Source organism: Hemicordylus capensis, chromosome 1 (assembly GCF_027244095.1).
Source record: "Hemicordylus capensis ecotype Gifberg chromosome 1, rHemCap1.1.pri, whole genome shotgun sequence".
NCBI classification, from domain to species: domain Eukaryota; kingdom Metazoa; phylum Chordata; class Lepidosauria; order Squamata; family Cordylidae; genus Hemicordylus; species Hemicordylus capensis.
In genome coordinates this window covers 418,057,203-418,082,415 of record NC_069657.1, presented here as the reverse complement: position 1 = coordinate 418,082,415, position 25,213 = coordinate 418,057,203, and the positions used below count along the sequence as shown (strand labels likewise).

The window sequence follows — 25,213 nt, the reverse complement described above, 5'->3', positions numbered from 1 at the left end:
GCCCATCATTAAGTCTGAAAATTTGGTCAAGTGTCTCTCGTCTGGCTCCCAAATTTGGGCCTGCCTCTTAGATCAAAAGAAAATTTGTCAAGGCCTGGTTTAGATAAAGCCCAGATGGAAAAACTGGTAGCTTCTGATCCTTGTTGTGTTTTGTGCCAAAATAAACAGCTGTATCCACCCAAATTCCCAAGGACAACAACATTCATGTGAATTATATTCAAATTAGCCTATATCCAAATTCGGGGAGCAACCCCAGCACCGCATCCACATTCCCCCTGTGGCTGTTGCTGGTGTCTGCCTTATTTTTTGTGAGCCTTTTGGGGACAGTGAATTTATCTTATTTATTATTTATTTATTTTTCTATGGAAACTACTTTGAGAGCTTTTGCTGAAAAGCGGAATGCAAATATTTGTCGTCATCTTATATTCATTTCGGCCAAAGTGAATATAAAGTGTCACATTTTGAAAGTCCAATTTGTTACATTCCATTCGGAACCCAATAACATTCTCACTGACATCATAACATGGAAACCCTTCACATGGAAGAGTTAACCACGTTATTTTATATCAATATGACTAAACACAGCATGTTTAAAAACATCTCTTCATGCACCTGCAATTTCCATTATATGCTGCTTTTGAACTCATACTTTATCTAGGCATACGAGTTTAAGACTAACACAAAAATTGTGGTTACATCTCACCTCATCCAAGGATAAAAGCAGATATAATATATTTAGAGCACTGAGAATTATATGGAAGCATTCCCACAATATTCAGTTCAAATATGCTTTTGCTCTCCAGTGCCGAACTAGAAAAGGCCAGTTCTGCAATTTTGCACATAAGCTGACTTTGGAAAGTGCTAATTGGCTGGTGCACATGTTGCAACACACCCACCCCACAATCCCCAGAACATGTTTGCATTTTTTAAAAAATGTTCCCTGTTTATTAGTATTAAGGCCAAGGATTAATAAATATATCCTTTTGAATAAATTCAATATTTCTATTTAATAAAGATGAATGTATTAAAACCTGTTTTAAAGGTGGGCTACCTACCTGAAGAACGGGGAAGGGGCAAGACTAACAGCTGAACCACATTTCATTTGCTGATTTGGATTTCCTACCGCTGCAATTCCAAAGCTGGGATAAAGTCAAGCTCACACTGTGACTTGCTGTGAGTGCTCTTTTATATCAGTCTGTCTTAACCCGAAGCTGTATTCCCATGTACATTTACTCAGATGCAACTCCCACTAAACTCAGTATACTTCCAAGTGAGAGAGCTGCAACTCACACTGAAATGCCAATAAACTTCAGTGGAAGCTAGATCATCATAAAATTTACGTATACTCATGTGTTTATAGAACTGGCCCTAGTGCAAATTGCCAGATTTGCTAGTGAAAAACTGGAGGGGCTAGGGTGGGGTGACCTCTATGAGCATCTTTTAATTCTCTTTCATGAAATAAAGAAACATTCAAGAGTTACAGCTGCCTCAAATTACCAAATGGGGAGTTTGAACATGTTTGATGCCATGCCTAAGTGTAGAAACATTAGCAGCCCACTCAAAATGTAAAGTAACCTGCACTTACAGAGAAAGAGAATAAAGCTCCCTTTCAGATCACTTAAAGAGTTTGCTCCAGCAGGAAATAACAGTGAATAACAATTCAGGCTGTCGGTAATGGACTGTCCCTGCCTTTTATGTAACCAGGATACGTTTGCCAAAGTTCCATTCAGTGATAAGATCAGACCTTTTCCAAGAATAACATGATTCCAATAAACAGAATCCAAATGACAAACGGCTCGAGCTAAAAATAAACGCAATTGCAAGCAACACATGGTCTTTCCTGGGTTACCCTCACCTCTGGTAATTCCAGCCTTTGAGCAACGGCCTCCAGGCATTCTTGCCCAGTGCCCTCCACCGAGAGTGTGCACTCAATGACACTGTTGTCCAACAAGCGGATCCGGGTCATGAAACAGTTCTTGCTCCGGACATTATAGCGTCTTGTCCTTCGCAATTTCAGCCCAAAAGGCATGACTGCTGGGGCGAAGAAGGCTGCCTCTCCCCTTCTCACACTTTTGGTCTTCCGGACAAAGAAGCTGTGGATGTTGCTTCTCTAGTTACTGCTCTTCTCCTCCAGGTTTAGGAGTGTTGTCCATGCCAAAGGCAGATCCCAAGACTGGAAAAATATAAATGCAGAATGTGGTTATTTCCACAGAGATAGTTGGACAGAATTTTTGCACAGATGTAAGCAAACGTGCATCTTATTTCAGCTCTCACATACTATACTAGTGGCTCCCAAACCACTACTTTATGTGGACCACTACATCGTCACCAAAAGCTTTTGCGGACCACCACGTCAGCAAGCCACTTAAAACATTTTTAATGTAGCTTATATATAAAACGCTTTGCCAGATAAAAAGTGTTTCCAAGTACTAAGCAATGGCTGCCATATTGCCTAGTGTAATGTGGATGGTTCAGAACTGACCATGCCACTGCAAGTGTTTAAAACACCACTCTTGCAGCTGCAGAACAGTCCCTGTCTGCTAGTACATAAAACTGTGCACAGTTATGTGACGCTACATCCATGACTATTTCCAATGGACATAGTGTCACACAACTACAATTGTGCAATATTAAGCAGTAGTGTAACAGGGCTGTTCTGCAGCATCGCGAGTAGTCTTTTAGACACCCGCAGCAGCACAGGCGGTTCTGAGCCGCCCGCATTACACTGCGAAACATGTCAGTCAATATATATTTATTTAAGGACAAAAAACCCTCTGGTTCTAAGAGTGTGCCCATAGCTTATGTTTATTCTGCAACATACCCAAGACAAGAGCTTGAATTATATATTAGAAAGAATGGAAGGAAGCTAGGCAAAAGACTATGTCTTGCCCGAGTTTGGTTTTGTAAAACTGCAAACAAATTGCAGAGGGCGTTAACTGATCTTATTGTTTAATTAAAATGCATTTCCTTTCAGCAGAGCAGCCATAAGAACATAAACACTGTTCTGCTGGATCAGGCCCAAGGCCCATCCAGTCCAGCCATTTCCTCAGATTAAATTAACCCTCTAATAAAGGAAAGATTGTGCCGTCAAGTCAGTGCAGACTCCTGGCGACTACAGATAGTTCACAATTAACTTTATTTTTGGATACGTTTCTTTTTTAGTACTTGTAGAACAAGGCCACCACAAACCAATAAGGGCAGAATGAAAAAAAATACATTGGGGCTAGGGAGAAAGGCAAAATCACGATAACAGCATTTTGCTCTCATTTTTTCACATGGACTTCTTCAGATTCTTCAAAAATCCGGAACTAGACTCTTCCCCTTACACCTCGCCTTGTGCACTTAGGTCATTAAATTCATGTAGCTTATTTCTCAGACACACAGTGAGGCTTAATAAACCAGTATTCAATAACTCTTTGATTTCTTGCCAGGGAATGTACTTCAGAACTATGGATAAAAAGCAACTATGATTCAATATAAAAAGTTTCTCTTTTGAGAGAGAGAGAGAGAGAGAGAGAGAGAGATTGAGATTATTTTAAATATTCCTGCACAAATGCTTTGTGCATCTGTTCGCAATGAATACAAGAGATGCTATTAAAAACAGCATGAAACATTCATGTGAAACAAGCTGTACTTGTACAGGATGGAATTTAATATTTATTCTGGTCAACTACATTACTTAAATAAAACCCCTTCAAACAACATCTATCGGTGCCTTTAGATCCAGCAGGAATAATTTAAAATAAGGGTGCAAAAAGAGTCAGCCACTTTCACACCTAGAAGATCCATGCCAATTGCTCTCAATTCAGGTTTTTACTTATTTATTTTTTATTTTATTTTTTTAAACTATCTAAAATTATCCAAAGAGGGAAATTAGTCTCACCAAGGAATTTAGGAAAAGGGTCAGGATGCTCACCAGAAGACCGAAGGAAAGGAAAGCCAAAGGAATAATAAGGGGAAGGACCTCCAGTGAACCTGTCCCACCAGGAGCAAAGACAGGAAGGAACTGGGGATCTGCCACCTCCATGCTGGGAGAAGGGATGGACTTCCTGTTACCCAAAAATCACCTGAATTTCCTGTCTACTGGGAGCAAGGAGTGGAAGTTAACCCTTTGTGAGCCATGACCTCCTACTCTGAAGGAGGAGAGAGAGGAAATTTCTCTTCAGACAGCCAGTCAAGGCTTTCTGAAGCAGTTCCTGAAATGCTATTTTGGAGCCCCTAAACATGTGAGGCTCCAACCTCTGCAAATATAATCAATACTTTCACCAAACGAAGCCTTAATGGCAGATTAAGAAGATGAACTGAGATGGAAGCATATATCACCATAAAGGCAAAATGAATATGACCTCTCTAATCCCTCTGCCACATCAGATTAGAAAAGAATTTACCTAAAAATGTAAGAAATGGCTAAGTATATCCCATGTTTCTTCCACTGTTGGTATCCAATATGATTAATATAACAAAAAAATAACTAAAACTATTAAATATGTTCAGAATATCACCATTATAAACAGTGGCTGACCTTCTGTACAACAAAATTGTGCTGTTAGGGACCCGCCGAGGCTGCTGTGCAACACAAAAGGCAGTTCTGGCGGTATTGAGCAACTGGGCAATTGTGCAACTAAAAAGTGGCAGCAGTTTAAAATGATATCCAATGCAGTATTAAGAGAGCGTCAATGAAAAAATTCCAACCTAGCAAATCAAACCAGATTAGCCACCAAAAATTCCAAACAGATAGGACAGACTCTGCATGGTGCCCAAATAGGAACAATGAAAGCTTCAGGTTGACATCCCTTGGCAGGGAGTTCCAAACTCAGAACACAACAAAGAGAAGGTCTACTCTCCTACTCAATTAATCTCTATGGGCAAGGGCCTGCAGAGAGGGACCTCCAATGATGCTAAGAGCTGCTGGGTAGGGGCTAAAAAGCAAATTGCTATTTGGCATTTCCAGGGGAACCGCCTATAGCAGGGGCTCTGAAACGTGGGTGGGTGGCCCAGATGTTATAGACTACAACTCTCATCATCCCCTGCCACAACAGCAAAGTGGCTAGGGATTATGGGAGCTGTAGTCCAACAAATCTGGGGACCTAAGTCTGAGAACCCCTGCACTAAAGTTTTTCTTCTCAGAAAGAGCACCCCAGGGAACTGAAGCTGAGATTCTTCTGTTAAAATTAAAGTCAGTGGCTTTACTGACATCCTGACTAAATTTACTAGAGGAAACTATTGAAATTTAACTGTCCTTTAGAGTAATTCTTGAATAGCACTACTGAATAATTTAGTCAGGATGCCAGCAACTGCATCTTGTAGATACTTCCGCTATGTGGGTTGGAACTGAAATTTTTAATTTTTGAAGCTGCTTTCTCTAGTATGTTGCTGTAACAAAAAACTTTCTATTCACCATTCCAAACTGCGTGTGTGTGTATGGCAGGGGATTATTAAAGATTCCTTTTTTGGCTTACAAGTGTTAGTTTTTACAACACTATTACCTTGTGGCTTTTTACATCGCTCTTAAGAGGAACGTCTACCTTCAACAAACATCATTTTTAATTAGCAAAACTGACACCTTGTGCCAGTCAATGATGACTAGGATAATGCAAGATAATATCCAACAACAATTATGAAGGCACAACCTGAAGAACAAATGCAGATAAATGACCTGGTCCATAGTTGGCACTTGAAATTCCTTCAGATGGCATCTCCCAGCTTCTGGGAGTCTATGTACGGCCCTCATTGTATCCAGGGTGTGAATGTGAGGTAGTGTGCATCATAGTTTACTGCTGCGCATGGTGAATGTTACAAGCATACTGGTTTCCAAGAGCTGGAAACCATCACATCTTTTGAAGTCAATGAAGCTTACTCCCAAGTGTAGCTTTGGGAACACTTATTGCTTTCAATAGGAATAAGAAATGTCCAGTTTTCTCCGACATATTAAATTCATCAGCAGGCTAATATTCCAGTCATTTCCAGACACGTACAACCAACATCCTTAGTGTATCAGACCTACCTTAGGTAATTTGATGTCCCATGCTGAAGAAGAGCAGGCAAGTTATTCTCTCATACATATATAATGTATATGTACACAGACACACACACACTTTCTCCTACATTTTAAACATTACCTTTACCAACAGCTTCTGGAATTCTTCCAGCATTCCATATATTACAGAGTTACAGCACACCTATCCAAACTATGCAATTCTGGGCTGGGCATGGAGAAGGGGATAATTAGCACAACTTGCTTGATGAGGTGCAAGCCTGAATTTTTAGGAGAAGGGCATTAAATAAGTGCCAAATACCAGACAGGTCTCATCTGGAAAGATTCACCTACTTACCTACTGTTGTGTCACTACTTTGAGAAAGGAAGCAGGCTTTCATTTTCATAAAATGGAACACTTCCCCCAAAAAATAGAAATAAGGGGAAATTTTCTAGAGCTGCTGATTCTAAATACATTTAAACTGATAGTGCTGAACTGAAGGATTGTCAAGCTGTTATTTCAGGGTCAAATGTGTGGGGGTGGGGCTTGTGTGTTGCAAAATGCCCTCCCAAAATCCAACAGAGCACTTCTGTGGCAGTTTGTAGACTTCACAGCCACAGAAGCACACACAGTGCAGCAAAAGAAGGCAGTGACAAGGAGAGGTGACCCATTCCTCATCCCCAGCACAATATGCAAACTTGGCTCATCTTCAAGTAAAGTTGTGCCGTAGAGTTGGAGTCGACTCCTGGCAACCACAGAAAACCATGTGGTTTTCTTTGGTAGAATACAGGAGGGGTTTACCATTGCCATCTCTCGTGCAGTATGAGATGATGCCTTTCAGCTTCTTCCTATATCGCTGCTACCCGATATAGGTGTTTCCCTTAGTCTGGGAATTAAAGTCAGTGGCTGACATCCTGACTAAATTTACTAGAGGAAACTATTGAAATTTAATTGTCCTTTAGAGTAACTCCCATAGTCTGGGAAACATACCAGCGGGCAATCGAGCCTGCAACTTCTTGCTCCCTAGGCAAGTTACTTCCCCTCTGCGCCATTAGGTGGCTCCATCTTCAAGGCATCTCCTCAAAAAATGAGAAATGGTGGGTCAACTATGCAGTTCATGGATGAGATTACAAAGCTAAGGATGGTGGTTCAGCTCCGTCCTAGTTTTAACTGAAACTTTAATCATCAATCCCCTTCCCGCACACTCAGGCCAGTTCTAGGGAGTTTTGAGGCATTGATCAGCTGCCACCTCCTCTCTCTTGACAACAATGGGCCCCAAGCAGTCTCACCTGGGAATAATTATTAATTAATTAAAACTATGTATATCCCACCCCAGTAGTACAATACTGCTCAAGGTGGCTCACAACAATAAAACTGTAAAAGCAGTATAAAATGTAACACAGTAAAACACAACGTAGAATAAAAACAATTAAAATGAACTCAACTAAAATTTAAAACCCAACAGGCTGTAATAAAATACATTAAAAAGCCTCTCTGAACAAGTAGGGTCTTAAGATCTTTTTAAAACACCCTAAGGGAGGGAGCATGGCAAAGCTCTTCTGAGAGGGCATTCCAGAGCCAAGGGGCCACAACCGAAAAGGCCCTGTCTCTTGTCCCTGCCAACCGAATCTCAGTCAATGGTGGGGTCGTGAACACCGCTCAAAAAGATGAGCAGAGGCCCCCAGCAGATTCATAAGGGCATAATCTTGAACTGCCTTATACCAAGTCATCTAGCTTAGTACAGTGACAGCCGGCTGCTCTCCGGGGTTTCAGGCAGGGGTTTTTCTCAGCCCTTCCTGGAGACGCTAGGGATTGAACCTGGCACCTTCTGGAAGCAAACCAAGTGCTCTGCCACTAAGCTACATCCTCCCCAGTGTCTACAAATAAGCATATTATTAAGATAGTGTGTATAAAATGCTTTGAATGCATTGTATCAATGCTAATTATAACTAAAGTAAAGTTACCCTCAAAGTTGGTGTTGACTCCTGGCAACCACATAGCCATGTGGTTTGCTTTGGTAGAATAGAGGAGGGGTTTACCATTGCCATCTCTCACACGGTGTGAGATGATGCCTTTCAGCACCTTCCTATATCGCTGCAGCCCGATATAGGTGTTTCCCATATTCTGGGAAACATACCAGGGGGGATTCGAACCAGCAACCTCTTGCTTGCTAGGCAAGTCATTTTCCCACTGCACCATTAGGTGGCTTCGCTAAGAGAACTAAAACTGAAGCTGATAGCTTCTTCTCTATATTCTACAGAGAGAGAGAGAGAGAGAGAGAGAGAGAGAGAGAGAAATATCCCCTTTCTGTAGACTATAGAGGAGAAGTTAGAAAACTATATATAGATATGAAAATAGACAATTGGATTCAGGATTAAAATTTCTACCTGCTACAAAACTGTAATAGTTGTAAGTAACAGCATTAGTAATTCATAGATTAGCAATAAGAAAATATATCGGCATGACAGAAAGGGCTCACTTGCCCAGCTTTCCTTACTACATAAAGTACTGTTTGCCTCCCTCTTTCTAGACCTTAAAAACCAGGGACATAGAAAGCTGCCTTAAACCAAGTCAGACTATTGGTCCATCTAGCTCAGTATTGCCTACACAGACTGGCAGCAGATTCTCTAAGGTTTCAGGCAGGAGTCTCTCTCAGCCCTATCTTGGAGATGCCAGGGAGGGAACTTGGAACTTTCAGCATGCAAGCAGGCAGGTACTCTTCCAAGAGTGGCCCCATCCCTTAAGGTGAATATGCTATAGTGCTCACACCTTTAGTCTCCATTCAAATGCAAGCCAGGGCTGGCCCTGCTTAGCAAAGGGGACAATTCATGCTTGCTACCACAAGACCAGCTCTCCTCCCATAGGAAGGAAACCAGCTCACCTCCATGCCCTGCCCTCTCTCCATCTCCCGATTCCGAGTCATTTCTAAATGATCCAGCAGCAGTTAGACATCTCTTGTGTATGCTTTACACAAGAGATGTCTAACTGCTGCTGGATCATTTAGAAATGACTCGGGATCGGGAGATGGAGAGAGGGCAGGGCATGGATCAATGTTCCCATATGTGTGCTATGAGCATCCAAGGAATCTTGGGCTACGGATTCCTGAGGTGCTTGCAGTGCATGCACGAGCCAAGTTACCTGGTAGCCGTAATGCTGGTATGCTAAGATTGCACACGGCATACCTGTGGGCATGATTTAAATGAGATGCTGGCTACATCAATGCATGGAACACACAATCCAAACTTCTCACACAGGTAAGCATCTCTATAGGTTCCATATGGAACTGGTTATTCCAGATTAGGGGTGTGCACAAACGGTTTGCAGCGAACCAGTGCAGTACAAACCAGGCTGGTTCAAGTAGCTCAATTGCGAGCCAGACCAGCCTTCAGGAAGGGGAATCCGCGATCATGGAAGGGGAATCCGGAATCCGCAATCAAACTGAACCTGGTCCGTGGTGGACCAGTTTGCCACTGTTTGACATGCTATGCCTGTAAAAGGGAAACCATGCAAGCACGGAGGCCAGGTCAGTTCTGGACCCATGCTGCCACCACCGTGCGGGTGGGCAGGCTGCAGGGGGTAGCACTGTGCAGATACTGGTACTGGGCCGGGGGGCCTTTGAAGAGCAGCAGTACCACTACCGTGGCTGGACAGATAAGCCTGTTACGCCTACTTTTAAAGCTACCCTCTCACTGCCCCATGGCCTCCCTTTAGAGGCCTTTTCAAGGATTCCTCACCAGATTCCACTTTACAAGCATAGCCCTTTGAACCGCCAAACTGGTTCAAGCTGGTTTGGTTGAACAGACCGGGCCAGCAGGTTGGTTTGACTGAACCAGTTCGCAGACCTGTGGTTTGGTCAGAATTTGGACCGAGCCGCAAAAAGATGGTCCATGTACACCCCTATTCCAGATACCATTACTCTTTCAAACTCTTCCTTACACCAGAACCACTTATTTCTGGAACTGGATCATATTTCTGGAAATGATCATATTGGAGGTACCTATTAGTTATTTCAACATTCCATGCCTGCCAAAGCACCATGCACTTCTCCCACACAAGTGCCATAAATTGAACTGGATGGCACAGAAAGGTTAGCTGGTGAATGGCACCCATGCCACAATGAGAAACATGTATTATACTGAGCACAGATATCAATTAATAAAGTCATTTCTGGGTTCCGCCCCCCGCCCCTCCAAAGACCAACTGTGGACAATGCAGAAGATCTGTGATCAGATCTCCCAACATTGCTTCGATGCTCAAAATCAGCCAGTGTAATATGACAGTGGTAAAAACTGTGCTTTCCCCTTTCAGCACCTCTTGTGCAACTGATTAAAAACAAAAAAAGATCTCTCTCCTGAAATATGCACAGTGAATTCATTCATGCCAAGAATGCTTTGTTCCTAGTGAATCTACCTCCAAGGGTGTGTATAGATGAAATTATGCAATTCTAAATTAGTACTGCAGAGTTAACCACTAAGTTATCTTCCTAGCCTATGTAATGAGGCTATGCAGTAGAAATTAAATGACGGCAGAAGGCCATTTCACCCTTGAGTCAGAATTTAGATTTGTTGTGGGTATATCAATTCCCTTCAGAAAACACATGGAAAATGTGAACAAGAGTTGTGTGCTATTAAAATTAAAATACTGATATATGTGTCTAGTAGTCCTGATACATGAACATCTAAAGATGTGTGCATGACACAATTTCCACATAAAAATCTGATGTGGTCATGAACAGACTCAGAGCAACAACTCAAGCAGAGTACTGAATGGGTGGGAAAGGATGCCAGCGTGGTGTAGTGGTTAGAGTGCTGGACTAGGACCTGGGAGACCCAAGTTCAAATCTCCATTCAGCCATGAAACTAGCTGGGTGACTCTGGACCAGTCACTTCTCTCTCTCAGCCTAAACTACTTCACAGGGTTGTTGTGAGGAGAAACTCAAGTATATAGTACACCGCTCTGGGCTCCTTGGAGGAAGAGCGGGATATAAAAAATGATTTAAATTTTTTTTTTAAATCATTGGGTCATATCCCAGTTCATGTCTATTCCATAGACTTTAACTAATTGATTAAGCATACTTTCTCTTCCAGAAACTGTAGTTCTATAAAGGAAGGTATTCTCTAACAGAGTTCTCCACCTGTCATCAAACAATTCTTAGAGCTCTTTCTCATGTGTAGTGAGAAAATGCTACCCATTTTGCTGGGAGGAAGCCCAAAAGCACTTACCTCCCACAGAGAGTGCTTGCTCTCCTAACCCTGATTTGTGGGGAGGCTTCGGGATCAAGCATGATCCCAGTGGTTCAAATGTACGTGCAAAACCGGGCTGGGCTCCCTTAGCTCAGTTTTGCATGCGCATGTGAACAGAATTCTTTGGAGGATGCTGTGGTGATCAAAGTGGTATAAAACTGATGTGTAACAATTGTTTTTCACCTTCTGTTTGAATTTTGTTACTGTAAGTCACATTGAGGCTATGGGGCTATTCCCACAATCTGTAAAAATCAGGCTAGGAGAGCCTAGCCCGATTTTTGCAGATCGTCAGAACCACCGGGCTTGGCTGCGAGCCCAGTGGTTCTGGAGCGGGTAACCCACTCAAGAACCCCTGCCCCAAAACCAGGCATGCAGAGTAAGTGCTCCGCAAACCTGGTTTTTTTAATCGTGAGTAGCTGTGGCGTGGCTTTCTGCCATGCCTACTCATGAGTAGACCCCTGGAGAGGAGGCGAATAGCCACCTCCCAGATCCGGGGGTCTCCCCAGTATGCCCTACGCGCTTGTGCAGGGCATACTGGGGCTTCTGGGTTTGTGGTGGACCAGTTCGATTGTGAACTGGTTCTGCACATCCCTAGTCATGAGGAAGTTGGGAGACTCTCAGTAACACAATGTGGTAACCAACAGTTGGCGGCTTCAGAACACAAGCCCGTAGGGAATGCATGCTTGATGGGAAACTCAAGTCAGACTTACTGACTTGGCAGCGATTGTGTGAAGCTGCCAAGTATAGGTTGTTAGGTATATCCTAACAACCTTTAAGGCCAACTATCAGTTAAAAGTTTCATTATTTCTAGACATATAGGGTTCAAAACCTATTGCGAACAGACACTATGGATGCGAAAGCTGGACTTTGAAGAAGCAAGATAGAAAAAGTATTGATGCTTTTGAACTTTGGTGCTGGAGAAGACTTTTGAGGATACCATGGACAGCCAGGAAAACAAACAAATGGGTCATAGAACAAATCAATCCAGAATTTTCACTCGAGGCACAAATGACCAAGCTCAAACTATCATACTTTGGACACATTATGCAAAAACCCAGCTCCCTTGAAAAGTCCATAATGCTAGGAAAAGTTGAAGGAAAGAGAAGCAAGGTGGATGGACTTGGTTATGACAACAATGAATGTACCACTGAGAGACCTTAAAGACCAAGCTGAAGACTGATCATCCTGGAGAGAATCTACCTATATGGTTGCTAAGAGTCAACACCAACTTGACGGCACTTAATCACTTCATCTGACAGAGCGGAATCCTAGTCATGTGTACCTCAGAGTAAGTCCTACGACATTATTTCCATTTACATGTGTTAAGGACTGCAGTCTTAGACAAGACAGAGACGTTTACATCCATTGAGGCTGAGAAAGATAGATGGATTTTATTATTGGCCATTGTCTTTATTTGCGCAATGGGACAATACGATTTCTGTGATACTGTTACACTAAAACACTAAAATCCCATACTGATTTTAAATCTCAGGGCTGCAATGGGAAAGTGACACAGTTTCTGAGCCTTTCTGGGCACGTACCAGGGCCCTATTCTGCTGGTGATGGGTTTTATTTATTCCTGCAATACTGTGATGGCATGAGTTGTGTCTCAGAAAAACAGGATCCATGTTCCCTTTATAATATGCTCTGCATCTCTGTGAGTACAAAATGGAGAGAAAACATTAACATATTTTCCCAAGAAACTCCACTTGCATGTCTGTATGGAATGATGGTCTTAGCTTTAATTCACAGTAAGCCTTGATATAAATCAGGCAGCTAACAGCTTATGAATAAGGGCGCTTGTTTCAAAGGCAATCCAGAATCCCACCTCTTCTGAGAAACAAAGCAACAGTTCAGAAGTGAGCTAATGGCCCAGCCTCCCCCTACCTCTGGTATTATAGAATTATTTTTCAGTACATAATGTGTGGGCTTAACTAGCTCGATACCACTCATATACTTGAAAGCAAGAATTGCTGCTGAAATCGGCATAGGAATCCTTTTTTATTTTTATTTTTTTAAAAAAATATTTTCTTTTGAATGGCTCCCTGTTCTGGCTGATTCGGGTGAAACTGGCTTCTTTCGAAAGTATCCTCTTAGTGATAACACTTTTTATGCCTTTATTACAACCTGGGTGCCTCAACAATCTTTGGCAATGGTAAGATCTATGGATGTAAGTCACAAATAAACTAGATATAAACATGCACAGGTCTTGACATTTTCTTTGGTTTTAGGAGCTAGCCCAAAACTTTAGGAGCCAGACAATAGACATTTGACAACATTATTGCACCGCACATTAAAGTAATCTGAGGAGGTCCATCTCCAGGTAACACTGGTAACACAGTTAACACCACTCTGGTGGTGACAGAGCCAGGCCTTCTCTGTAGCGGCTCCTGGGCTGTGCAATGCACTCCCGGCAGAAATCTGTCTCTTGAGTTCATTGTGGACGTTCAAGAAAGCCCTTAAAACCTATTTGTTTGGTCTGGCCTTCCATAGTTTTTAAACTGGTTTTAAACTGGTTTTAAATTTGTTTTTGTATTGATGGTTTTTTAATGATTAGTCTGTGGGTTTTGTTGTTATTGTGCACCACCCAGAGCCTTTTTGGATGTGGCAGTATACAAATGAAATGAAATGAAATGAAATGAGATAAATAAATTACTGGACTTTGTGACTGGTATTTTGGAGATAGAGGGTACCTGGGCTTCTCTTTATTCCCTTGACAAGTTACATACTTAGAACAGAAACAGGGCTACCTGGGACAAATATTTTATTAACTCTAACACTGAATATCCTAGTCTAAGCACCACAGTTAAATTTCTAGGCACCATGGCTCACTGGTGCCTGGGATTTGCCAAGCCCTGAACATGGAAAACATAACTGATCAAGCATAGGGCAAAAGACTGCATTACAGAAGAGCAGGAATGGTAAAATAAATAGTCTTTCAGGGAACTGTGTTAAAGCAGGACAATTGTAATTTAAATGTACTGTATCTGGCACAAATAACTAATATTTCTGTTATGTATATGACAGTCAGCCCCCACTATTTAGATTCTTCTAATCTTGCAATGGAAAAGTTATTTTTTCAGTGCACTCCATTGTTCGGATCAAGCAATAGGAACCTGTGCGTGGAAACAACTTTCTGCATATACCATTGTTCTGGAACCCCCCAAGGTGCTATTGGGGGGACAGCCTGAATCTAGCAACTTGCACACCTGCACAGCTGTCCACGAAGGGAATGGGGAAGTACAAGAATCTCCTTCCATCAAACAGATCAATTTTGTCAGGGGTTTCCAAGTGGGAAAAGTCCCCCTCCTCACTCACTTGCTTACTCACTTGCTGCGGACAGGTTAACCCTGGCTTGCTAATAGTAGTGGCCGGTGTGGATGCCGCCTGGGGGTAGGGGAAGAGGAATCTTTAAGAGTAAAGTAGTAGGTGCTTACCTCGGCTATCACTGCACCTGAAAGCTGCTCTGAGCAGTGGTGCACCGCCCAGCATCTCCTGCGGCAGGAGATCGGCTTTGCCCCTCACCTGGCCTCCACACATGCATGCAGACTATTTGCTGACCACACAAATGGGCTCCGCCAGCTGAGTGGCAGAGCCGATCCTCCCCCTTAGTTAAAGGAAATAATAAATAATTGGAGATTATAAAAAGATCCAGGAGGATTAATCACATGGAAGTCAGCCTAAAGTGAAAAGTGCAGTTAGGACTTGTCAATGCATAAACTCATCTTAACTAATGCTAGTCGTTTGACACCAGTGAATGGAAGGTTCCTGTATTGACTGCTAAGTGTTCTTCTCAATACAGTGCTCCTGAGCATCAAAATGGTGATACTGTGACCCTGAGAAAATGGTAAGGTATTAAGCAGATGACTTGACCTAAATGGCACTTTGGGTCAAAAGGCAAAGTAAAAAATGGAAAAATAAATATAAGAAGATAAACTAACAAACAAGGAATAAATTTCATGGAGAAGAGTATGCATCACAGCTTCATTGACCCCCACAACACAACTACACAACACTGACCTTTCATTTTAAGGGCAATAATTTCCAATCTCTAAGCAAACCTCCTTGATGCTTTGTAAGGAAGATGCTGCCCACATCTAAACATATATTTTCTCTTCCAAGTATTTAAATGCTGAGATTCCAGTCCATTACTTATACACCACCATCTTACAGTTGCTGATAGTTTATGTTGACCCACAGCGTCTCATTTTAGCCACTCAGCATAAGTGACATATTTTTAAAAGGTTTGCTGCTATTGCCACAAGTTATGCATTTTTTAAAAAACACCACCACAAATACACACATTTTCTTTTCCACCTATTCAGGGGTATATAGCAAGCAGTTGATTCTTAACAACTCTTGCTCTCTTGTAATCTGTAACAGGAAGAAGAATTGTTTATCTTTCTAAATTTAGATATCCATGGATACATAGAATATTTTCCCCATTTAAGCCTGGCAGTTTAAACTGCATATGGAAAAGAAAAGTGCTTCTTGATTTACCAAAGAACAAACTGGTACACAATATTACAGAGTCTTATTTTTAGGCAGAAACAAGACAAAGAAGAGATCTGCATGAATTACAAGTGGTCAGTTTAATTTTGTCTTCCAGTTGTTATGCTTTGCTGAAAACCACACTTCTTAAAGGGAGGAGTCCATTTTTTAAGGCTTAGGGTCTCCCTTAGCCAACATGTATAAAAATGAGGTTTTGGATTCTATACGCAAGTACTAGTAAAACATTATGGGAATGTCAGAGGTGGAGAAAACTCCTACACATTCTACTTTAATCACTGAAGAGAGTAACCAACGACTGGCAAAACTAGGGACATTTGACTTGCCTTTTGTCTAAACTGGTCAATGTGATTGCAGCATAAATGTTTCTTTTGCTTACTTGTTGCTCCATACCTCACCAAAGATTTGTTTTTTTCCGATGGAAAAGGAAACGATGAAAGTTCAAAACTGACAATGCTGGTGAACATAATTTGCACGGGCCAAAATGTGACACCTCCTGGAAATCTCTTCATGGTAGAATCAAGGGCATGAAAGTGCAGCAGCGTTCCCAGTGCAGCAGTGTTCCCAGTGCACAACATTCTATCCAAGGTAGGCGGCATGCACACAGGCATGGAGGGCAACCAGGCAGCCTGTCCCTGGGCTGCAGGCATGCCCTCTACAATAGTGATCCTAGTCTAAATATATCGTCTCCGGCATACCATGAGCAGATAGTGCCCACAAATTATAATTATACCTACCTACTTAAGTAACTTCAGTATAAGACTTTGTTCAGAATGGACACATCTAAGGGAAAGCAAGACCTGTCAAATCTCTACAGCAATAATAGATATAGATATATACACATACATACACACACTCAGGATCTCATCACAGTAACAAAATTTTCGTATTCACGGTTATCACAGGGCTAGGATAACACACAAGTGAAGGGACAGTGAGCCCCCAAGGGTCAGACATGGGGATTAGAAAGACGACAAGAGATCATTACATTACATTGGACCATTTGGGACGTTTTCAGGCCACAGACCAGAAGCAACGCCTCTCAAGCCTGAAAGCAGGAGTTGGAAAGGCAAGAGATATGCAAGGCATGTGGCTGACCAAAGTGGTCTTGAGAACATGAACAGAGTAGAAGGTGCTGTAGGTCTGACCCCATCAGGCTCCTCAGGGTATGGACATGACACTGTGACTTCTCAACACACTCTGGGGAGCTATGTCTTTTATTGACTCACACCATGTTTGATTTAAAATATATAGCACAGCAGGCGAGTAACTGTCAGTGCTCTCTCTAATTTTTCTCAATGGTGTGCAGATTGAGTTTTCTTCTGGGCAGTAGTGCCAAGGTAGTGTGTGTGCATGCACATGCAGATCGGGGCCTTTGGGAAGTTCTCAGGCCACAGACCAGAAGCAACGCCTGTCAAACCTGAAAGCGGGAGTCAGACAGACAAGACAAGAGATGATTCAGCCTGAGCGGTATCTAAAATTAACTGAGCAGACATCAAAAAAAGTGTGAGCACATGCACACACGCATGCCTTAGAGGGAACACTGGTAACCGTATGAATTATGTGTTTGTGTTTTCAGACTCAAACAGCATTCAGGTTTTGCTGCACCTCCACTCAAACTTGTTCTAAAACAGTTATTATATTCAAAATAATTGGTGGGGATATGCAACTAAACTAGAGAAATGTTGTGTTTGAAAACACAGGAGCATATTACATTATTAAACAGTAAATATTATTTAATTGCTAGTGTAGCTGAAAATCTGCCTGGGCATGATCATCCTACAGTAAGGACTGAAGTTTCTTGGCACAAAAGCTAGTGGCTTCTTAAAGCTTCCAAGAAGCTCCATTTTCAATTTTAAGGGCAAATGTCTAAGCAGTGTGGTTAGAAAGATCAAAAATGGAACACACATGAACAGCTTCTATTAAAAAGACAAAATCATAGAAGGCTCTTGAAGAAACAGTCAAAGACTCCTCCCAAGTATCTTTTCTTGGATACAGCCGTCTCAGGACTTGCACTGAAAACTGGATGAAAAATGCATGAAAAGAACTTGCAAATGGGTTGAAAGGTTCTTAGCTTTTCAGTGATGTGAAAAGCTAGTCAGGTGAATGTCAGCTGGTAGGATGGATGAATGTCCAGTATTTAAAACAAAGAACCCTGTCACACCTTATAAACTTTTAAAGACTTAAACAAATCTTTTATTCATTTTGCCATAAGCCTTCATGGACCAGAGCCCACTTTGTCAGAGGCACAAAGTGATATCCTAAAATGGCAGGTGTGGCTACAAAGAAGAAAAGAAGTTTGTAAACAATGAACCAGATGGTCAGTGAAACACAGAGGAGGTAGCAGTAAAATCTGTCATATTTCAGTGCAGAGCCCAAGTGAATACAATAAAATTGTACAGTATTCCATCTGCAAGTGAGTCCATGAATGTTTAGGATGCTGCCCAAAATGAATCTTAAGATGTGGGGCCAATAAACTGGTATGGGAATTGGCCTCAGTGGTCAGGGCACAAGACATCTCCACTCCCCAAAACATTTCGTAATCCTTTCAATATAACCCCTAACCTTCCTTTTTAAGACCCAGACACCTCCCTGCTATCACCCACATTTGCAACCATCAAGAATCCAAGCTTCAACCAACATTTGGTATGCTTATAAAGGAAATGTTTCTATACTGAACAATTAACCACATAGTAGTAAACTTTTTAGCACAGAATTCACAACCATGATACCTGATCTCAAAGGCACAGAAGCCTTGCTCGGGTGATCAGCGCGCATACACACACACACACACACAGGGGCTATTCACACAACCACACAGGTAGGTGGGCAGGGTTCAACCTACCTTCCCCCAGACAATCAATCTTCATTTCCTCAGTGCGCAAACCACACACCCACATTAGGCTTGTGCACGAAGTTGCTTTGGCATCGGCGGGGGTAGTCCTTTAAGGGCGGGGGAGGGTGCACTCACCCCTCCCACTGCATTTCCCCCGCTGGCGCTCCATTATTTTTAAGCCCCTCGGGGCAGCAGCATTCCTCCCTGCCACCCCGTTGTCGTCATCGGCCGGAAATGGCCAGAAGTAGCAAGCGCGCATGCACCTGTCACATGCATGCGTGCGCATGCATGGTGGATGGGCACGCGCATGCATGCAACAGGCACGTGCACGCTTGCTACTTCCGGGCGATGACAACGGGGTGGCAGGGAGGAACACTGCTGCCCCGAAGGGTTTAAAAATAATGGAGTGCCAGCGGGGGAAATGCGGCAGGAGGGATGAGCGCACCCCCCCCCTTAAAGGACTACCCCTGCCGGTGCCGAAGTGCTGAAACAGCCGCCAGAGCCAAAACGTTTCGGAGGCCTTCATAATGGCCTCCAAAATGTTTCAGGCACAAGCCTAACCCACATTCAAGCTACAAAACCTGCACTGCTCCTGGCAGTGTGGATCAACATAAGCTGGGTCTCATTTTTGTGGCCTCCAATATCCCACAAGGCATGAGCGCAGTGTTTTGGGGGATTACACCATCACACAGGTAGTTTAGGTGCCAGTCTCTGCATGCAGCCTGAGGAGACAAACGATCCCGATAGCTGGGTTAAAGAAGCCCTCACTCCCTTAACCTCGTTTAAGAGCCAGGCTGGGGAGTTGGGTTAGACTGGGCAGGAGTGTCCTCCACACAAGCAGCCTGGCCCACGCTAGGCTGCTCATGAGAACAGTCCCCCCGCCCACACACCCACACCATGCCATGTAGACATGTTTTTCGTCTATGTCCTAGCTGTTTCTAGATGTGTCCTCACATGTTCCCCTAGATTATCTTCCCCTGAAGACTCTCCTCAGGTTCGGGTGTTTATCTTTTCAGAGAAGTAGGGGTGTACACAAAACCATCTGGCCTGGTTTGGTTCATGTCCAAACGGGGCTCAAACCAGACTAGGCCAGTTCGGTTTTGCAGCCCCTCAAAATCCCCAATTTGGTTTTGCATGATTCACAGGTTTTTAAAATAATTTAATCCACTTACCCCCTAAGGGGGGGGGGCTTCTCTGAGGCCACGGGGGGTCTCTGGAGGTTTCTCCTCCCCCCACCAGCCTCCATTACTGCCAAAATCACCCCCATTGGGCATGCGCAAGGTGGGGAAACCTCCGGAGACACACACACACCCCGTGGCCTTGGAGAACCCCAGAGGTAGTAAGTATGTGTATGTGTGTGTATACACACACACACACACACACACACACACCTTCAAACCCCGCAAACAGGTCGGGGGGGTTGGCTCAATGGAACCCCCTGACCTGTTTGCGGGGTTCAAAGTTTAAAATATAAAACCCGTTTGATGTCGAACAAATGTCCATACGTGTTCGCACATCCCTACAGAGAAGTGCTGAACTGCAGCAGGGCAAATGGGTACCTGGCATGCTCCCATTCCCCCTCTTACCCTAGGTCGGAAAAAATGCCTGGAAAGGGCTTTAATCTCTTAACATTCTGAGTGTGAAAAATTAGAAAGAAATCCTAGGTAATAAAGCAGAAAACTGACAACTGGTGAGTAACAGAAGATCTGGTCTGACCACAGCAAACCCACTATCTGGTAATCATCAAAAAACTAGTATCAAATCCTTTCTGGAAAGGGGATAATTACAGGTTCACAAATGCATAAGCCCATAAAATTCTGACGCCAGACCTTCCAAATTAGCAAACCATTTATTTCTCTTGGAACCTAGAGCTGAATCTGGTACAAGCCCAGACCATGACAGCACTAGGGGACTTTCATCCTCTGAATGCTGAAAGCAGAAACGCCAGTGACTGGAACAATCTCTTTGTATGTAATTTAGATTGCCTTGATTAGGGTAGTAACGTTTAGGCAATACAACCAGCCTGGCAACATTAATAAAATATAACTCTTATATAAATATTACACCTCTAGCCTATACGCCTGTCCCTAGGTAAAACAAATGTGTTGAGTGGGATAAATACTTAAAACAAATGTGACTATTACAAATTATAGCATGGGGTGTAATTACAACTGAACAGGGGGATGGTGACGACAAGTGTCCCTAGGCCAAGTGGGGGGGGGTGCGTCAGCTGAGTAACAGCTTGCTCTTTGCTCTCCCCCTTGCACTTCTCTAAAGAAGTGGGGTGCAGGGGCCCACCTATACTTTTTGTTCCAGGGCCCACTCCAACATTGCTATATCCCATCCATCATAGATAGATGACCAAATATTTTCCATCAATGAGTTATACTGTTTCCTCAAATAACAGAAGAAGAGGGCCAGAAGAGAGAAAGTTTTGACCGACCGGTTGTACCACACAGACCTTACACTGCCTACCAAAGTGTTAAATGCCTTTGTGATTGGCTTGAGCTGTTTTCCTTATAATTTTCTCTCTCTCAACACTGGCAATAGTCCTACTATTCAAATACACACTGATTTCAGCACATGTACTTCCCCACAACACAATCTTCAATTTATATGCTCCCCACGTGGCATGGGGAAAAACCCAAAATGTGCCCCCATACGGCTGAGATACCATAAGAATGGGCCTCGAATCACCATGCCATCACTTTTTAAGTCCACATAAAGTAAGATTGCAAGAAATAAAGAAAAAGCTGAAGCAATCCACAAAGCATTTAATCAACGGTCGGCAAGGAAGAGTCTGTGGTTGTCTGCTAGAGCACATGGGCCTCATCCCACCACCGAATGATGACTTCCCTCCTAGCATATCTCTGTGGAGGGAAAGGTTTCAGGTAGCCAGATCTGAAAGCCCCACCTGCCCCACCATGGTCCAAACTACTGTAGTTCTAAACCAACTACAATTCATTCATTCATTCAATATACCATCCTGCTAAAGTGGCTCAGGGTGGTTAACATTAAAATCAAAACAATATTTTATTTATATCTATGCAAACCGCTTTGAGAACTCTTGTTGAAAAGTGGCATATAAATATTCACCACATTTGTAAAATATTCATTGTATAATAAAAAAAAATTAAAATCAGAAAACATTTAAACCAGATTAAAATTAAAACTAAAACTAGATAATATTAAAAGCCAGGCTAAAAAGATAGGTGTTTAAGGCTCTCCCTGAAGGCCTCCAAGGAAGACAATCCTTTTATATCCATAGGGAGTGTGTTCCACAACCTACGGGCGACAACTGAGAAGGTCCAATCCCAGGTCACCACCAGATGAACTGCTGAAACCCGAAGACGAACCTCTCCTGATGATCTTAATGAGTGGTGGGGATCTTTAGAGAAAGGAACTCTCTCAGGTAATCTGGACCTAAGCTATTCAGGGCTTTAAAGGTAATATAACCAACCTTCAGACCAGTAGGGCAGCTAATGGAAAAAGGGAGTTTCCTGTGGTGGCACCCAAAATATGCACTCCCTCCCAGACATGCTCACCTGCTGCCCTTGTTGTTTTTTGGGCACCAGGCAAAGTCTGTCCTGTTTTCTCATGAGTCTTTTAGTAATATTTGAGACTCTTAACAGCCTTGTATCTGCTGCCTTTGTTACTTTTACTGTAATTTTTATCTGGGCTTACCTACTCGCTCTACCATTTCATCTGCTGTTCTTTTGTTGTTTTATTGTAATTCCGTGTTTATGCTGTGATCTGCCTCATGGCTGTCCTGGTGACAGATAGGGTACAAATTCTAAAAATAATATATGGTCTAAGAAGGCATTCCACAAGCTGGCTTGGTACAAAGCGTGCAGCAAACCTAAGGAATAACCCACCTGTTTTAATACAATTCAAAAAGGTAGTACAAAAACATAGTACAAAAATTAAGCAGAAGTGAAGAAGAAGATGAAGAATCAGCTAAACTTGATACCAGTAATCCTGAGATTCAATTAGTGACAAAGGCACATTGCATACCAACCAACTTCTATACAAGTCATTCAATCAGATAGTTGTACGGTTAAACTTGTTGTACACTGCCCAGAGCCTTCGGATGGGGCAGTTTATAAATGAAATAAATAAATAGTAAAATAGTTTCCCTTTCCCTACTACTTTCAGTTTAAAGCAAATGAACACTACGGTCATTCACACGACCTGTGAATGGGGCAGGAAGTCAGGATTGCACCTACCTCCCCCCACAGATGATCCTATTTCTTGTTCTGGCTGTGTGGCCTGCACACCCACATTCCTTCAATTTACTGCATGGGGAGCCTGGTACATTGGAGGATTTTCCCGAAAGCCAGGCACTCTAGGCACAAGGCTCCGTGGCTTCTTGGGCTGCAAGCAGCCTGAGCAAACACATGACCGGGTACCAGGGTATAAGCGGCACCTGCATCCTTTTCTCTCAGTAATAGGCCGGGGCAAAAAACCAGGCTACCTGGTGGGGCACTGCCAGAATCAAGCTCAATCCCGGCACTCCACACGAGCAGCCCTACCCAGGTAGGGCTGTGCAAGCCCAGATAGGGCTACTCGTGTGAACAGCCTCAGTAAATCAATGAATGTTGTAAGTCTGAATGCTCTTGTTTTTTGTTTTTTAAAAAAATCTGGGATAAACCATTAGAAGCCCTGCAGGAAATAATGGTAAAGGATAATAAGAACATCCCTGCTGGATCAGGCCCAAGGCCCATCTAGTCCAGCATCCTGTTTCGCACAATGGCCCAACAAATGCAGCTGGTAGCCACAGGCAGGAGTTGAGGGCATGCCCTCTCTCCTGCTGTTACTCCCCTGCAACTGGTACTCAGAGGCATCCTGCCTTTGAGGCTGGAGCAGGGGCGTAGCAAGGTTGGAGTGGGCCCAGAGACAAGATTTTAAAATGCCCCCCCCCCAAAGTCCAGGGCCTCCGCACACCCCAGGCCCCCAAGGATTTAAGTCTGATATTCCAAAATAAGTATGCTGCCTGCAAATACATTTCACTGAATACACACACACACGTCACAATATATAGTGATATACATTGAGTACTATACATTTGTATTACTTTTAATGCCTAGAACACACTAGAAAGATGAATTATTAAAATGGGCCCCTCGCTGCAGATTAGCAAAGGAGACTTTCAACCATGCAGGGTGAACCTATGTTTGTTTTCTCAGAATTCTGAACAAATTCAGTCAAGTTTGATTGCAGGAGGTTTTTCACAGGAGGCTTTTAAAGCCCTTTAAGACACATCTCCTCTGGAATGGAGGTGCTGCATTCACATGTTGGCCAGATTTACCCTGAAGTCCCTGCAAGTTATTGGGGAGCAGTTCACACACAAGAAAAATAAAATAAAATAAAAGCAGAAGGCATGCTTCACAGTTCTCACTCAGACCTTCTGGGTTGCAAAACAACTTGAACATAAGTGCATTTATAAATGAATGAATGAATAAATAAAATTAATAAAATACTGTTCCAGAAGTTTTTGCAATTTTCTGCCATGAAACAAGCCACTTATAGGACTTTTTAGATAGTTTTTTTTAAGTCAGCAAATTTTCCAAGCTGTTTCAAAATAAATATTCAGAGACTTCTCGGTCCCTCCCCCCCCCACCATATCCAAGCCCTATGGCAAGCAGATCCCTATATATGGGGGGGCGGGGCGGGAAAGGTAACCACAAAAAGGAGTTCACACTCTACCTGGCAAATGCTGGTCTGGGTTGAGCAGGGCAGCAAGGGGTCTTCTGCTGCAGAGAACACTCTGGCTGCCTCCTCCTTCCTGGCTGGCTTGGGCCCTACTAGAGTTCAGGCCGATCAGCTGGAAGGTGGGAGAAAAGGAGCTCTTTGCAGCTTGCCTGCTGCTTCGATTGCGGGCCAGCAGAACAAGCAGGAGAGACGGCGAAGGGGGCAAGTGGCTGAGAGGCTATGGGGCTGGGCAGGGGGCAATGGGGAGTCACATGAGGTGCCTCTGGGGTGCCCCTCCAGGCAGTGGGGCCCCCAGACAACTGTCTCCCCTTGCCCGATCATTGTTACGCGCCTGGGCTGGAGGTGGCCGATAGCCCTCCAACTAGCAGCTGATGATAGACCTCTCCTCCATGAAGTTATCCAAACCCCTCTTAAAGCCATCTAAGTTGTTGGCTGTCACCACATCTTGTGGCAGAGAATTCCACAAGTTGATTATGTGTTGTGTGAAAAAGTACTTCCGTTGGTTGGTCCTAGAATTCCTGGCAATCAATTTCAAGGGATGACTCCTGGTTCGAGGGTTAGGTCAGAAGCACCACCACAGGGGGAAGAGAGCAAGCAGGATTCCAGACAAGTAGCTCTAACCAGTATTCTCTCTAATTTTTTTCATCTGTGTGTGGAATGAGTTTTGTTCCGGGTGGCAGTATCAAGGCAGTGTGTATGCACATGCATTCGGAGTGGGGCCTTCCTGAGTCAACCTGAACGGGATCTAAAATTAACTGAACGGACATTTTAAAAACTTGCGAGTGTGCACACGTGCACACACCTTAGCGGGAATACTGGCTCCGACCACTTCCCACCCATTGCTGAAGGGTTGCCTGAAGGAAAGGCACTTTCCCACAAACTCAGTTCTCTTTATTATCACAAACCTCTTTCAGAAATTTGAGCTTTCCCCCTCCAAA

General features: G+C 43.3%; 1 protein-coding gene across 3 annotated transcripts in view; it reads right to left on the bottom strand.

The window, feature by feature from the left end:
* PTPN14 (protein tyrosine phosphatase non-receptor type 14) overlaps positions 1-25,213 on the bottom strand; it is a 177,881-nt gene that overhangs the window by 99,034 nt on the left and 53,634 nt on the right. For 2 of the 3 annotated variants that reach the window (XM_053309371.1, XM_053309384.1), the window contains exon 2: positions 1,856-2,173. In XM_053309371.1, coding sequence (XP_053165346.1) covers positions 1,856-2,029 — 174 coding nt within the window. In that variant the 5' untranslated portion in view covers positions 2,030-2,173. Of the gene's footprint in view, positions 1-1,855; positions 2,174-3,916; positions 4,030-25,213 lie in introns of those variants that run through there. The other variant, XM_053309376.1, reaches the window with a different exon arrangement.